The sequence below is a fragment of the Drosophila sechellia genome, chromosome 3L (assembly GCF_004382195.2).
Source record: "Drosophila sechellia strain sech25 chromosome 3L, ASM438219v1, whole genome shotgun sequence".
Taxonomy (NCBI): Eukaryota; Metazoa; Arthropoda; class Insecta; order Diptera; family Drosophilidae; genus Drosophila; species Drosophila sechellia.
Window position 1 is genome coordinate 19,047,485 of NC_045951.1, and position 15,841 is coordinate 19,063,325.

The window sequence follows — 15,841 nt, forward strand, 5'->3', positions numbered from 1 at the left end:
CACTAAATATATATTCAAGAACATTAAAACATTGTAAGATTTATTAATATTGCTGATTTACAATTTGTGAGACCTGAAACTATTTCCTATATCGAATGGTTTTGTTGTGCCTTTTGCTTAATACGTGTTGTTAAAATTGTTAATAATATATACACTCATCTAGAAGACGTTGCGGCAAATGGGACAGGTGGACTTGCTGCTTGTGGTGAACCATTTATACTAAAAAATTTAATCGTTTCGTTAGATCGGAGAAAAAATAGCAGCGTGGAGAAATCTTACCAAACAAGGTCCGTGGAATTTCTTCTTGCAAGTTTTACACGTTAGTTTGGGTAGCTGGCAAGTCTCCTGGTGGATTACAGTATAGCACACGTAGCACTCCTCAACGCCCTCGAACTTTTTGTCTAAGTTGTTTTTCCACATAGTTAGGCCGTCATATATGGTGCCATTCTGCATAAGACAATTTTAATATTATTATTCAGCGGATATTGAGTTATACACGAAATGTATCAATAAATACCTGGTGTGTCAGGAAGATGGTCAACTGCATGCCCACATTTCGGGAGGAAGCCCGTCCGCCGATCTGCTTGCCACACTCGACCTTAACAGCTCCGAGTGGATAATTAGGAGCCAGCGTTATTACAAGTTCCATGCGGGCCTCATCGATGGCATAGACCGCTAGCACCTCGCGGGTGGAGGAGTGAACGGTAACCTTGAATAGGAAAAATGTCAACTTTAGTTACATGTTCAGTAGACTATGATTGTTTGGGATTTACAAAATATCCAAAGTATTTGTATTCAAAGGAGAATCACATAGCGAAAGCACACTTATATCCTTTCTAGCAGAGATATGGTACCTCTTGAGATATTTCGCGTTATTGTCATTATTATACTGCTGATTAGCATCACCGTGGTTTTTTCTCTCCGGCTAAGCACCACAGAGCAAGAATAAAGACTCGAAAGGACACAGCCGCTTACCTGCATATTCTCGTGCTTCTCCTTGCGATTGGCGATCGCCTTGAGCTCCTCGCTGCAAATCAGAGAACTCACGTAGTTTGTGGTCAGGTTGTCTATGAAGTTCTTCTGTCTGGACTGAGTGGCGTTCCACCACCTGCGCACCACGGCAGGCAGCTTGCGGAGCACCTCCGTGTACAAGTGGCAGACATATCGCTCCAGGGGTAGTTGTCGATCTGCAAAATGGAACGACCAATTTAACAAGGCAAGCCAGGCTGCGAGTAGTCAAATTATGTTTATATAGAAAAAAAAAAAGTTCATTTAAATCATTAGTCTCCTACCGTTCAGTGTATTGATCCCCTTCTATTATTTTTTTTTGTATTTCCGTTCTATTTAAAAGCATGGCAAACCAAATAAGCTTCAAGGATATACCCTCCGAGATGCCGCAGCCAAAGCGCATTCAACTTGAGGGCGAGACTTCGGTGGCCGAAGCCATAAACTTCCTGAAGACGCAGTGCGATTCGCGCAAGGAGCACAAGCCTGAGGAGTTTGAGCAGGATGGACCAACTGTAGCGGACGAGCTCAATGCTCGCCTGGCCATGGTTCATGTGCGCGAGACTCGTGCCAAACGCATTCGCCGCTTAGTTAAGTTTTCCCCCAATGAGACGCAGGCATTGTACAGGTGAGTAAGTATCAAGTCTTCCATATCCAATACATGCATATTGTCGGAATTGCTTTGGCTTTTGGAATGTTTTTATAAATTAAATCAGACTGTTAACGCATTGGAAAAGAATACACTAAACACTATAAACTGTAAACGATTGATTAAAACCAATTATGTACATTGGCCTGAAGGTTCATCTGCGTCTGTCCCCGCTACCATCCTTGCTATGTACCCTGCCAGCACACGGGACAAATAATCATCGACCGGGACGTGTTGTCCCGCGAGGAACACATATGTTTTCTAGCTACACCCAAGAAGGACTTCTCCTCGCCCCAGTTGGCCAAACAGGCGCGCTACTACACAAAAAAGATCTACGTCAACCAATGTACAGCACGGGTTGAACGACTTGCCGATCCTCACCCGATGCGAGTTAGTGACACATACAATTTCTTCAAGGATTACCTCTCGCCCCGTCACATAGCGGCTCTAGAGAACCAGATGAAACCCAAACCTCCGGTAGAAGCCATGTCAATGGAAAAAGCTTTGGAGTACATGGAGGAGGAGATGCGTCAGCGTAGGGCAGCGAAGCGCGTCCAAAAGCGACGATGCAAGGGTCTGAAAAAACGAATCATTTTGCGCCAGCGCAAGCAGATGCAAAAGATAATTTGCGTACTGTTCGAGGAAATGAAGGACTTTCTACTCAACGATCAGTTTATTGTTGACGAGAACTCCCCTCTATGTTGCGTAATTCTTGAAAGACTTCGAGAATTTACAGGTAAGTTGAATCTAGCTGAAACACTTCGAAGTTAAACTAATTTTAATAATCAAAAGATCAAGAATTCTATACGACCAGTAATTTACAAGAGTATCAGAGGATATTGGCCAACAACCTAACCGTTTGGGTTAACAAGTTCATATCAAACTTAAACATATACTTGACACCTCAGCAAATACCTGTAAAACGACAGATGATGGCAGAGAACGATCCCGAACAGTTTGTGCCCTTGTCAGATTTCATTTCTGTATCCGATGAGGCGGACGCAGAGGAAATGATGCACGATGTCGAGCACGGAGCCGCTGAATATGACGACTATGGATATGGGGAGGACTACTTGCCCGACGTTCTCAATACGGATATGTCGGAGGAAACAGTAATTGCTTAAGTACAGGTTCAGCTTACCCTTCTGCTGAGACCAGGTGAGCTCTTTGTAAACGCCGTTGCTGTGGACCTTGGCACCGTGGTTCTTAAGTATGTCCACGGGCATGGCCCGGAAAAGGAAGTGTAGAAAATTCTGTGGAGCAAAGAAATTAAAAGTGTAAATTAAAAATTAATAGTAAATTTAATGTATTGTTTCCAACCTCTTCGTATTTGTTATCATTCAGCCAATTGGTGTAAACAGCGCGCAATGCAACTGGAGACTTAGCGCAAGCATTGATTATACAATCCCATAAGAAAAGGTAACTCAGTGCATTGTGTCTGTCTATGGGTTCGAGATCATCCAGCTCTGATAGCTTGAACGTGAACTCTTCCAGGTATTTACTTATCAGTGCATCGTAGCGTGTTAGATAGTCCTCAAAGCGATTGAGGAAGTGCCACTTGCAAATCGTTTTGCTGGCGTCTAGACTCTCGCTTTGTTTCTCATTCAGCTCTATGTCGTCCGCCACAAAGTGTGGCGTTAATTGGCGAAGCGAGTGTACAGCACTTAATCGAACCGAGTGCTGGAAACAATAAAGTTGCTTGAAGAGGAAATTGCAGAGGTGGTCCAAGGTGATGTTGCTATTTGACTTGCAGAACTGAAGTGTAAAAAGTTTTTAAAGTTATTAGCCAACCATAGAAAAGCCACAAAATATTTCACTTGATTACCGAGTAAACAAAGCTGTAGTCCAGTCTTTCTATGGCCGGTGTTATTTGTTCTAGTAAGGCCTCATAGCATGCCTGAAATCCTGGTTCCACACTAATCTCGTGGGTCAATAGGTAATATGACTTAAAGAGCATTAAGTTGACTTCCTTGGCAAACAAAGAGTCCCATTCGTCGATCATGTTTTTGAGTAATTCCGTGGAACTCTTTTGCTTCTCGGAGCGTATGAATTCAACTAAGGCGGCAAACAATTGATAAACAGCCACAATAAAAATCGAAGTCTGCAATTAAAGATATATTATCATTAATTCGAAGGAAATTTATTTATAAAGCCTACCTTTGGGTCTTGGTATTGGGCTATAGATTTTGAAACAGAAAGCACCCAAGAGCTAAGGCCAATACGAATAGCGTCCCAGTTCTTTATGCTCAGTTCGTACGGAAAACGTTTTAAAACTTCAGTTAAAAGCTTTATGAACTCCACTGTATTTATAACTGATTCGTAGGGTTGCCTTTGAATTTCTCTGAAAAATACAAACTTGGGTTTTAAATCATATACTTTTTACGACAATCGTATTGTCTTACACATTATAATGGAGTAAGTCCTTCTGGCTGGCTTGCTTTTCCCCTATGCTGGTCAGAAACTGTACGGCTGATACAATTATATTGCGATCCGTTTGATCATTCACATCGCCTTCAAAATTGTTTAATACTAGAGCACGAAACACTGCTGCCTTAACCCAAACTTCAGGCGGTTCTGTTCCCATAATGGCCGAACTAAGAGTAACCGCTTTTTGAGAGAGCTTCGGCAAGAGAAACTGTAAGACATGAGGCATTATTAAGTGTTCCTGGATTTCTTTTAGAATTCCTACCTGTAGAGCTATTACATAGGTCTTGAGCGCTCCCTGCGTCACTAGATTTTCTGACAGATCTTCATGTAGCAAAATGGAGGCACTTTCTTCGAAAGCCGCATACTGTGGGCAAAATCTAAGGTAACTCAAAAGACGGCAGTCAATTACGCTGGACTGCTGCACTGCCGCTTGCTGAAGACGCTCCTTTACTATTGCAACCAGATCGCTGCTGTTGCCCATAAAGCTTTGCACTTTCTCCGAAAGGATCAACACTAACTCCTCTGTCGACGATTGCAAGTCTGACATTTCCAGCCAGCATTCTGCTGTTCCAGCCACTCGAATGCACTGTAAAAGCTCTGCAATTAAGGGTTCGTTCCATTTTTTGAGCACATCAGCATTTGGATCACAGTAGTCCTCGGTCAACTCATCCTCTGGGTCGTTGGTGTCTTGAGGTGGTGGGAATTGATAGACGAGCTTGTAGATTGTAGCAAAGTTGAGTGTGGAACGTTGAAGCAATGGTAGTATTTCATTCCTTGAGAGGCAAGCGTTTTCGAACGGAACTTCCGCAGTCACAGATCCTTGCAAGGCTTCTAGGAGTACACAATGTTTCTCAAACTGTTGAACCTTGTCAGTTGTTTTTAGGGGCGATTCCAGAAGAGCAGTTATAGTTTCATCAATTCGCTCCAAGCGCTTATGCTCATCTTCAATATTTTCCGTTGAGCAAATAACAAACTTGGCCATCGCCTCTGCCATTCCATCCAAAGTATCCGCTTTAAGTTCTACTGAATTTGCCAAACCCTCAACAATTCCTGCACAACACTTTAGCATGTCATCATCGATTTCGATATCTTTGCTAGAAAGTCCATCCTGCCAGCAAGTGGTAATTTCCCACAGAGTATCCTCCGACAGATAATCCTCTGGACGATGCTCCAAACTGAATTCGAACAGCTTAAGGAAGATCTGTTGGCGCACGTGCAGCGAAGAGTTATTGTTGCTGCAAATCACAGGCATTATCTGGGCAATAAAACTGCCACACACTTCCACCGCGTCATCCACAACCGGTTGCTCCAAAGGTCCGCACATGGACAGCAGTATTTTATCCACAGTTTGAGCATTAATGAGTATGTCTCCCGTGTCAGTTTGGAAAAAGCACTTGTGAAGCAAATTCAGCTTCTCCCGATCTTTGTCTACAACAACCTCCTCAGCTATCCGCGCAATCATTTCACAAGTTTCCGGACCACTGAGCATTTGCCTCACGGCGGCCTCGGTGCACAGGGGATAAGATAGTAGACGATGGAGCAAAAGATTTTGCACACCATGTTGTGGAAGCTGTAAAGAAAAGGAGTGTTAAGAATTCGTTCTACATTTTAAAATGGGTAACTACCTTTATGAGAGTGTTTTCAATATATTCAAAGCGTTGTCCAGTCTCTAGCAGCGGCAGGATTTCAAACACGATCTCCACCACAGATTCACAGGCGTCACAACTTAGTTGCCCTAGCAGTGAGACAAATTTATTTAACGCCGACTCCAGGTCTCCATCATCAGTTAGACTTTTGTAGAATGCGGCATCGTTGAACATTTTTGTAAGCGTACGAATTTGTTCGATGTAACGCGAGGTCGAAGTACCACTCCCACTGCCTTTATTGGCCTTATCCAGGCATATTCTCACTAACTTTATAACCAGCTGTTTCAGTTCCTTTTGTATAAAAGCAGCAGCTTCTTGAGCCTTTTTAACTGGTGTTGTGGGTTCGCTCTTCTCCATCTTACCGTCTGGCTCCTCCACAAACTTAACACTCGGCGACTCCAGGCTAGGATTAGCCATGTGCAGATCCTGCACTAAAAGCAAGACATGTCCTAGCAGTTGCTCATTCACCTCCTCGGCCGAGAGGTCTTGTGTGACCAGCTCAAAGATGCGTATCCAGAACTTGTTCAGCAACTTGGCATATAGGCCACCATTATCCAATTTATTATTAATCTGACGATCCCAGAAGGCCACCAGGGCAGAACTGTGCTGGAAGAAGATTTTTACATGCGGACTATCGCTTTTGAGCAGCCAGCCAATGGGTTCAAGTACGTTATTATCTAGTAGGCTAGTGGAAAATTCCTCCTCCTTCTGCTCTCGCTCTTTGTTGTTGTTAATCTGCTGCAGCAAGAAGCGTAAGCACTCAAAATAGGCATTATGTATCACAATACAATCGGATTTGGAAAGCGGTGGATCGAATTTCTTAGTGACTGCCAGCTTCATGTCGTCAAAGAAGCGCTGATAGAAATCGTAGATGTCCAGGACCTGAAGGGATGCTTGTGTAACTTTCGACAAAAATGGCAGCATATTGGGACAGATGGCCTGGGCGTTGCGATTGAAACCATTTTGGAGCAACGACGAAAGTTTGGGGAGAAGAGTCTTGCGAATGTTCAGTGGAACAAACCTATAAATATTAAACTTTATTATTGGAATTCACTTATAATAGATCCTAGGTCTTACCAATCTTCGTAATTACTTTGTAGAAGCAGAACGCACCCCCAACTGTGAGGAGCCACCACGGGATCAGCATCGTCAATAAACTGAAAGCAGAGGTTAGTTAGCTGCGTCTTCTGAGGCGTGATTACATCCGAAAGTGCAACAGATTGCAAAATGTGATATATGCACTCGAACCAGGCGGCCCTATAAAATGCAAAAAAGTACTCAGAAATTACATAAGTGGTAAATGACTTGTCAGTTTACTTACTTTATGGGAGACACTTTATGCTTGGCGAAGCTCCAGAACTTCTGGTGTGCCACCAGGGTGCCGAAGCTCTCCTTGACCTGGCTGAGCTCCTCCGTCTGCGCAGTTTGCTCCATGAAGAAAGACAACAGCTTGAGACTACTGATGATTACGCGCTGGTACTTCTGTTCCGCATCCTCCGGAGTGAGACTTTTCCCGATCGACAGAGTAGCGGCTGTGTGAAAGGTCAGGTTGCGTGTGGCGTACTCCAGAATCTCCACCTGACAATGCATGCAGACTTCCCGAGATCGGTTGGCGTTGCCAGCAAAGGTGTCTCGAAAGGATTGGCTCGCAATGCTGGCCGCCGGAGCGTAGGTATCAAAGCGGCTGCCCAGCCAAACGGGCACAAGCAACTTTAGGTATGGAGCCATCGCCTTTTTGCACTTGGCCATGAGCAACTGCAGCACAGTCTGCGTCTGTTCGCGAACAGTGTGGTCTGGATCGCTAGCCAGATTCAGGTAGTACTTTGGCCACAGCGGCAGAATGTTCTTGAGGACCTCCACGTCCGACTGCTCGATCAGTTCGTGCAGCTCCTGCAGCGCCTTCTTCTTCGTCATTGGATCCTTTTTGGACAGCTTTCGCAGGATGATCTGCGTTTGCGGACTGATGGCCGCATCAAAGCTGTCCGGCATTTGTTCGGCGCTGGCGAATCCCGGAGCAAATGGCACCAGGCCACCTCCGTCCGTCTGCGCCGAGAAGCCCACGAAAATGGGCGTGGAACTGCCCAGCAGCTCGGCGGTTCGGCTGCTGCTCGAGGGCTAGATGATGGGGGGTCGGGGGCACGGTTAAATAACATAATAATACCTTCCTACGCCTTACCTTGGCATTATTTTTGGTGCGCGGCGCTTGTTTTGTCTTTCCACCCATTTCACTCTTCTTCTTTTGTCTCTTCCTCTTATCGATAGCACGTGGCAGATCCGGCAACCATTTGTGTTCGTATTTCGCAGAGGTCTGGCAACCCTACTGTCGCTATTTCAAATACCAAAACACTGCTTTCAATCGCACGAATCACCCTGTGGATCAGTTTTGGATGCCGCTTTGCACGTGCTGCAATTGTTTTCGATTCGCTTAAATAATGTCCAAGTTCCTGTCCTACTACAACCTGTTTCCCATCCCCGACCACAAGGAGTTTCTGGGCCTAGCTGCAGACAGGGAAAATGGCAATGTGGTGACCACGCTGGCGCGCAACGTGGTGGTTGTTTTGAACGTGAGTTTGGACACCAAAATATCAAAATGCCCATGTAACAAACGCGATTTCCTTATAGATCAGCACACAAAAACAGTTGCTCAGTTGGTCCCTGCCGGAAAAGCTATCCTCCAAGGTTATATACGATCCCAGCAGCCAGAAGTATGTGGGCGTCTTTGGAAATCACGCACTGCGGCTTTGGGATGTGGACACCATGGATGTGTCTAAGTGCAAGAAGCTGAAGGTATGGGCAGCTAAAACTCATCATGTAATTGTGGATAATACCCTTTCCTTGCAGTTTCAGAAAAGCATCGCTCACGTGGTGGCAACCTTACAGGAGGCATTGATCCTCTACAGCGATGGCGAGTGCCAAACCCTTTCCCAGGCGTTGGCCTCGAGAAAGGACCAGAAGGAGGATACGGCTGAGCAACTGGCCCTGGCCGCCAGCAAGGTCATCAGCAAGCCCACAGTCTACGCGTTGGCCCAAGGCCAGCAGGTGCTCACATATTTCGAGGAAACAAAGGCTACCGGCGAACTGCAGCTCATCCGCCTCTCCCTGGACACGGCTAACAGGCGAAAGTACCTTATTAAGCGGGAAGACGTTCGCCTCACAGGATATGCTGTCGTTGAGGGCGATGCAGATCCTCAGTTGCTGACCATTTGTAAGTAACTTTCGGTATATCAGTGTGGAGGATCAGTTTTGATAAAATAATATGTAAGAACGAAAACTAAAAATTTATTGAATTTTACAGGGTCTGACAAACGCATATTCATGCTGAACCTTGCGGAGGGCCCATCAGAGCGATCCCCAGGACAATTCGTGTCTATGCTGGCCGAGCTGAATGTGGAGAGCAAGCTATCCGTGCACGGAGTCTCACGAAACTTTGCTGCCATCTACGGCGCCAACTATAGCCAGGAGGGCGCCTCGCTGTTGGTTTATAACACTCAGTTCAAGGTGGTCAACGCGAAGCAGTACTTCAAAGTGTACTTGGACTTCTCTCGCCTTTGGGCCGGGAATGAGCACATCCTGCTGGCCATGGGAAATAATATAGCGGCGGTGCGTTACCGAATGAACCGGGAGGTGCTGGTGGACATGTTGGGCTCCCAGTTTAGTGATACTCACCTCTCGCCTATTGAATTAGATCACATAAACGAGGAGGAGTATCTGGAGTCGCTTATTAAGTTTGATGGTAGTACGAAATCCTTAAACTATAAAGCTGTAAAATCCCATATAAGTAAGCAAATGCCCAACTTGGACTACCAAAAAGCTGATGGTCGAGAGTTGGCCTACGATCCTCCCGAGGTAGTGGATCAAGAGATCGACGAAATCATCAAACAGCATGTTCATGGAGAGGCGACCACTTGCGAGAATGGACTGGAGGACGTGAGTGTCACTCTGATGACGAACTTCTTTGACAAGGGGCCGAACAATACAGCTGTACAGGCTTTAGTCCGGCAGCTGGAGAGAAGTGGCGCAGGCGAAGAAGAGATCATCGAAAGGATTCTCACACTTTTCATCAAGACCGACAACACAGAGCACGTCCTGATGTGTCTTAGGCGGTACAGCAACATATCGGAGAGAATGCTGGCCTGGTCACTGCGCTATGCTCTAGATAAATGCAAGCCTCGTCAGGCTATTAATGGCGATTCCAACGCTGTACCAACGGCTAAGCGTTACTCCAACAAGGAGCTGCTAAATGCAGTGCTAGCCTGCAGATTTCATGCCGGCGGCATCGAGGAGCATCTGCGTTACCGACTGGAGCTATCCCATGTCCAGCTCTTGATGAGACACCTGTTCGATCTGGTCAATGACCCCAATGTCCAGTTGGAGGAACGACCCAGTCTGGATTGCTCGCCAATGCAAACGGAAGTCCAGGCCCTCCAGTGGCTTGGCTGCATTTTGACCTCTCATTGCACCCTGCTGATTATTTCCAAGGACCAGGCATTGCTCGAGACGCTCTCCGAATGGGCTAATTTACTGTCCTTCTACGAAGAAAGTTTATTCGATTTAGCCAATTTGCTGCCGCTGCTCACAAATATCGTGGAGAAACGTCAGCCGAAACCGATGTACTCTGCAAATTGGTATGGGATTGAGGAGGTGGTGCTCTACTAGAAAAATAATAAAGGTCTTTAGGGTTTCCTTAAGTTTGTTTTTTACTGAATAAGCCAAATAAACCTAGAATTAACTTAAATTTATATTGATTGTATTCAATCGTATTCATGGTACGTGTTACTATATTCTCGTACACAATGGTTTTGTTTGAATTATTAGTCAGAAGATGACAATGAGGTGATGGAGCTTTTCATGGAATCTATATATGGGGAAACATAAAATCTTTAAAATTCGGGGTTTCTACCTTTTGTAAAACGTGCGCATACCACTCAATTTTTATATACATATCTTAAAGGCTTTATTTAGTAAAGATCGGACGAATAGCCGAATTATCACTGTTTCGTATTAGCCAGGGAATTGCCGACTTTATAAACTACGTATATTTATTCTTGATCGGAATTACCCGTCTAAAAATTTAATATTATGCATGCAGATTTTATTACTGCCAATCCCACAGCACTTCCAAACCTACCAAAGAGACCACACTTTTGAAAAATATTGGAATTTATTTGCAATATTTTTTATTATTTGTGTTGTCAATTTCTAGCGATATGCCAAAATCATTTTGACCACGCTCACAAACAGCAAGTGCAAGTTGTCACTCTCAATTTTCAAAAAGCATTTAATATTTTTATTGTATTATTTTTTTTAATAAATAGGTAAAGGTATATCAAGAGAACTTTTTAAATTCTCCCTCGCCCCCGCAATATGTTTTTTTATTTTCTTTAGTACGAATCCAGTTCTAAGGCCGATAACACTTTACCCTTAATAGTTAAATCTTCATAAAATTTGACGAACAATAGGAAATTATAAAAAAAGGAGCGCACTGAATGTTTCGAAATATTTGGTGGCCAAATCCTTTAGATTTCTACTAAAGAGTGTGGCACAAACATTTTGCAAATGCGTACAGGGTGAAAATTTTAAGTAAATAAAAGAGCTTCTAAATCGAGTCGAAATCGAGTGACAGTTGAGTAAGATTTAGTGGCTAGATAAAATGTCTTCAACGTTTCGCAGAGTATACCTATATATATAAACCACTTTAAACCACATCGAAATGACCACAAAGTATCTTGGCCATTATCAAAACTGTAACAGCTGCCTGGTAAAATTAAGCCGAAAACTTTTCCATCAATCGCAGACGATCCGAGCACATGCGACCAAAGAGACAAGTCGATTCATTTCCCCTAACAAAAAATCAGTACACCTTTAAAAACTCCTATATGTTGAAATATATTATCTTTTTTAATATTGTGATATCGTTTCGAATTTTATTATTTTCTATTTTTTTTTTTTATTTTCTTTTATTAATTATTAATTTTTTAAGTTTGTGTAACAGTATATGCTCGTCGAGTAAATGGGGTACCAACCACGTCAAAAACTGTCACGCCCAATGTTTTGTAAATAGTTTGACTTGTCAATTTTATATCGATATGCCATTAAATGGTGGGCATGCTCCTCTTACGTACACAGAACACAAACAGAAATAACCCTAAATGAGAATATGAGTCCTTTTAATTATTAAATTACAATTACTAAAATTAAACGATACGAGTTTTTTCTTTTTGTTTTGTGTTCAAAATTGCGTTTTCCTCTAGCTGAGTAACGGGTATCTGATAGTCGAGGATTGGTTTCTGTCTTGTTGTAACTGAAAATAGGATGCGTATAATGAGCGTTAGAATCCGTTTATGCAAATTACAAACTTCTTGCTGATAACCATGTATCGCATTATATAAAAGCATAGTTTTAATCATTTTTTTTTCTGTGTTTAAGCGAAGGTCCAGCAACAACCCACTTGGTCCAAGTCCACTGCCTCCTTACCACTTTCTCTGCACCTTTCTTTCGAATCAATCTCGACCCGAATGAGCCACTTGAGAGCGATGACCAGCCAAAAAGCGGCAAAATAATGAGCAAGTCGAGTTGGGGTTTTACGAAAGTAGACCCCCCTCCTCGGTTGATTCACTGGGCGTCTTTGATTACGGCGAGGGTCAGGGACCACTGGCAGCATCGCTCTTTTTGTGGCACTAGAACTGTGGCTATTCAAATCACCGGCGAGCCGAAGGCAACGCAATGGACATGTGGGCTTTTGTTCTGGCAGCATTTCTCCTGATTGTAAGCCGGAGATTTATCGCGTGCTGGATGGGGATGAGGAGCATCAAAACCTGCTTGTAACGTCATAAAATCGAGATAAATTATTTAATTTTCGATTTCCTAAAACTATTAAGCAATGGCAGAAGAGCCCGACGCCTAGCTACCCCATAACCAAGAGCAAGATGCCGAGTCATACCAGGAGAGACAATCACAATCTGTTGGCCCTTATATAAAGAGTGTATATATGTGCACATATATAGACGTGTATACCTGAATATAATGATGGTTCGATGCTGCGCTGCCTTCGCTGACCGCTGGCTGCTGCATCCACTGCAGAGACGAAGGATGTGGATAGGGCACAGGCACACATGCATACGCCTACCTGGACACAGGTAGCTCGGCCTCCGCAGGTAAGCAACTCTTTGGCCCGACAAATACAGATTCCTCCGCGCGTTACTTGTTGCAAACAAGCGCTGAGGGCTGAGGAGGGGGGACAGCACCACAGACTGAACCGGCTGCCCCTGCCCCATGCTGGGCACCACCGGCCACACTTAGCAGCGTCATGATCATCAGGGCCCAGGCACCGGGCACTGGGCACTAGGGACTCATGACCAAAGCCAGCCGGTCCGGACCGGACTGGATAGGGATTGGGCCCGAGATTGGTTTGGCTCTGCAGAGGAAAGATGCAACATCGGTCAGTTTCAGGGCTGCAGCATCATGGTATAAAAAGGTGACTAGTTATAAATTTGGGATATATGTTTCGCTGCTTTGGTTTGTTAATACAAATTAAAATAAAATATATCTTAAAAATATCCGTATTAAAATATTTTATTAAAGTTTCCACGTACAACTAATTTCGTTAATTTATTTTATGACCCAAATACTTGCAAATTAAATTATTTAGCGTTGCCATTCTCGGAACATATATGCATGAACCTAATAATTATAATAAAAGTATTTTTCGCTAGGAAATGATATTGTTAAAATGTTATGAAAACCAGATAAAAGCTCACTAAGACACACACGTTAAATTTGGTCATCGTACCCTTAATTAAATATATATATGGATATGTATATATATATAAAATATAACAATTTTCCAAACAAAAAGAGATTCACTGGTGGAAATCACCTGTGAATTGTGGTCCATCCCTGGACCAATTGCAGCTGCCTGTAAGCCGAATCGAGTGACTTGGCACTTGGCATCCTTAGTCCCTTCCTTCGAAATGTTACTTTTTTGTGTTGGTTATTTTTTTCCTACCCTTCACTCACTCACACTCGCCTACAGATGCACCATCTCTGGAGTTGGGCCCACTCTTTTTTTTCGTATTCCCCCTTTTTTGTGTGTTTTTGATTTTCTTTTGGAAACGACAAACCGGCCGGCATTATTTTTAGAATTTTCAGTCAAACTTGTTACCAGGCTGGGGCGAAACTGGCTTCGGGGCTGCAACAAAAACAAAAAACAGCCAGCAGCCAGCAAAAATGCAATGATCTTGTTCCCATTCCACGTCTTTTGTCTCTCCCCGTATAACCAAAAAGGTGACTTTGTCTCAGTACCCCGCCTTATGGCCGCCATACGTATATATGTAGCCATATGTATCTGGGTATCTTTGTATCTGTGGCTCGGCATTGTTACTGTTCTCTGACTTTTGGGGTCCGAAAACCCGAATGCTGCTCGAAAATTGTATCGATCTTGGCCATTTGCCGGTGGAAGTTCGGGTTTGGGTTCCACAGCCACCTTTTGTGTTCTTCCTCTTTCACGCAGCATCATTATGATCTCGGTGATCATTATAATGCCCATGCCCATGCCAATGCCGATGCCGAACAGGGGGGTACAGTTTCGCTCCGAACTGAAAAGTCATCATTTTGAATCTCTCTTTTTCAGAGGCTGCTGGTTTGGTTGGTTTCGCCGCACGGCCGCTTTCTTTCGGGTTCGGATTCATATTCGGATTCGGTTCAGATTTGAAGTCGAGTTCATTCCTTGGTTAATTTATTTTTATTTTCATTTCATTAATTTGGGTTCTGCTTTTAATTGAACGTTGTTCTCACTCGCCTCCCCAATCAGATTATTGAGTCGCGGGTTCTCGCCGCCATCCAGTTCCCCATTTGATGTGGCCATAGTCTGCTCTCTGTGTAGGAGATTATTCAAATTGGGCATAGACAGAGGCCTTTGTCTTGGCCCAAACATGTTTGGTTTAATGAGTTTTATTAGTTCTGGCTCCGGCTGAATAGGTTTTTTCGGACGGAGAGTGTAAATATGGCCCCGACCATTGGCTATGCGTATGCTTCTAGAGGGGCCTAAGTGAGCTCCCACCCCAGGGGCTTGGCTCCGCTAGTTGGACCAACTGGTTTCCACTGGTATATGCTTATTAACCTGGTCATTTGGAGATCTCGGACAATGGCCAGGCCGGGTCTTTGAATTGTGAAATGATCTGGAAATCGATAGAGCCTCAAAGTGAATGGGTTCTATGTTTTAATGTTGAGAAACTTGTTTGAGACTCAGAGAACTTAGCTGGGTGTATGGTAGTCGGTATATGTTAATCCTAAAAGGTAAAATGTTAATGTTATTACTAATATAAGTTCTTCAAATTTGATATGTTTCTTTATTGATTTTTATCTACTTTTTATATACATTCAAGAAGGCATTTGGCATGCTGAAAACAACGTATATTTCAGTTCTAATTTCCCAACAGTACTGCTCAGTTAATGCTGCTAATTGTAAAATTATTTAGCTCTGCCACCAAATACGATGCCCGGGCAGGCCCCTAAGCAATTAATTACCCATCCACCGATAAGATCTCCGGCAAACTGTCGTCCGAGAGCTTCGGGCCCAGAACCTTACACTTTCCCACAATGGCCGCGACAGAAAGGCAAACAAAACTTTTGACATATTTATATATCCATAACTGTGTGCGCAAAAAGTCAAATATTTTCTCTGCACGTTCCCAGCGGCGGAGGCAGAAAGGCGGCAAATGAGCAAACCCCAACTCATCTCACGTTTGCTTGGCAGGCAGACAAATCGGGAGGTCGCAACGTTGGCAAACAATGCAAATTTCCAAACCGAAGCCAGCGAGATGCAAGTGAATGAGCAGGAGAGAGCTAGTCAGAGAGAGAGAGAGAGAAAGAGTGGTAAAGAGGGAAGGGGAGAAGCCTCCTCCTTGCCGCGTCATAATGTCAATAGGTTATGGACAAGTTCGTTGCCTAAGTCTTTCGTTTTCGAATGTTAGTCAGCCGCAAAAGCCCCTAATCACTTAATCATTTTTTTCCAGCGAAATTATCCAAACGGTGGGCGAAATGCGAATAAAGCTGAAAAATGTGTGTCAGCCTCTAAATCTGTGGGTGCACTCGAGTCTCTGGCTTTCTAAATAAA

The 15,841-nt window shown here is 43.8% G+C and overlaps 3 protein-coding genes and 1 long non-coding RNA gene across 4 annotated transcripts; 2 read left to right on the forward strand and 2 right to left on the reverse strand.

The window, feature by feature from the left end:
- Positions 1 to 11: 11 nt before the first annotated feature.
- On the reverse strand, positions 12 to 7,971 carry LOC6619363 (E3 ubiquitin-protein ligase listerin). The gene is made up of 14 exons (XM_002043544.2): positions 7,904 to 7,971; positions 7,049 to 7,842; positions 6,805 to 6,984; positions 5,707 to 6,748; positions 4,344 to 5,651; positions 4,057 to 4,289; positions 3,812 to 3,995; positions 3,480 to 3,755; positions 2,975 to 3,409; positions 2,796 to 2,907; positions 976 to 1,187; positions 518 to 709; positions 280 to 447; positions 12 to 219 (listed from the first exon to the last, which is right to left on the reverse strand). Exons 1-14 carry the CDS (start codon positions 7,949 to 7,951, stop codon positions 160 to 162), a joined length of 5,244 nt encoding a protein of 1,747 aa, XP_002043580.1. The 5' UTR covers positions 7,952 to 7,971; the 3' UTR covers positions 12 to 159.
- LOC6619364 lies at positions 1,352 to 2,973 on the forward strand. The gene is made up of 3 exons (XM_002043545.2): positions 1,352 to 1,633; positions 1,807 to 2,390; positions 2,447 to 2,973. Exons 1-3 carry the CDS (start codon positions 1,353 to 1,355, stop codon positions 2,776 to 2,778), a joined length of 1,197 nt encoding a protein of 398 aa, XP_002043581.1. The 5' UTR covers position 1,352; the 3' UTR covers positions 2,779 to 2,973.
- Positions 7,972 to 8,093: 122 nt separating the features above from the next.
- Positions 8,094 to 10,462, forward strand: LOC6619365. The gene is made up of 4 exons (XM_032718743.1): positions 8,094 to 8,291; positions 8,350 to 8,514; positions 8,569 to 8,932; positions 9,023 to 10,462. Exons 1-4 carry the CDS (start codon positions 8,160 to 8,162, stop codon positions 10,381 to 10,383), a joined length of 2,022 nt encoding a protein of 673 aa, XP_032574634.1. The 5' UTR covers positions 8,094 to 8,159; the 3' UTR covers positions 10,384 to 10,462.
- Positions 10,463 to 11,867: 1,405 nt separating this feature from the next.
- On the reverse strand, positions 11,868 to 13,270 carry LOC116801100. The gene is made up of 3 exons (XR_004361773.1): positions 12,742 to 13,270; positions 12,202 to 12,542; positions 11,868 to 12,028 (listed from the first exon to the last, which is right to left on the reverse strand). It is a non-coding gene; the product is annotated as an uncharacterized LOC116801100 (long non-coding RNA).
- Positions 13,271 to 15,841: the final 2,571 nt, after the last annotated feature.

Excerpts from the sequence above, each read along its gene's own strand:
- LOC6619364 (XM_002043545.2), top strand. The coding sequence starts at position 1,353 with ATGGCAAACCAAATAAGCTTCAAGGATATACCCTCCGAGATGCCGCAG. Across the intron at positions 1,634-1,806 it reads GAGACGCAGGCATTGTACAG|GTTCATCTGCGTCTGTCCCC; the intron begins GTGAGTAAGTAT and ends ATTGGCCTGAAG. Across the intron at positions 2,391-2,446 it reads AAGACTTCGAGAATTTACAG|ATCAAGAATTCTATACGACC; the intron begins GTAAGTTGAATC and ends AATAATCAAAAG.
- LOC6619363 (XM_002043544.2), bottom strand. The coding sequence starts at position 7,951 with ATGGGTGGAAAGACAAAACAAGCGCCGCGCACCAAAAATAATGCCAAG. Across the intron at positions 5,652-5,706 it reads TTGAAAACACTCTCATAAAG|CTTCCACAACATGGTGTGCA; the intron begins GTAGTTACCCAT and ends TTTTCTTTACAG. Across the intron at positions 3,996-4,056 it reads GACTTACTCCATTATAATGT|AGAAATTCAAAGGCAACCCT; the intron begins GTAAGACAATAC and ends TGTATTTTTCAG.
- LOC6619365 (XM_032718743.1), top strand. The coding sequence starts at position 8,160 with ATGTCCAAGTTCCTGTCCTACTACAACCTGTTTCCCATCCCCGACCAC. Across the intron at positions 8,515-8,568 it reads CTAAGTGCAAGAAGCTGAAG|TTTCAGAAAAGCATCGCTCA; the intron begins GTATGGGCAGCT and ends CTTTCCTTGCAG. Across the intron at positions 8,933-9,022 it reads TCCTCAGTTGCTGACCATTT|GGTCTGACAAACGCATATTC; the intron begins GTAAGTAACTTT and ends TGAATTTTACAG.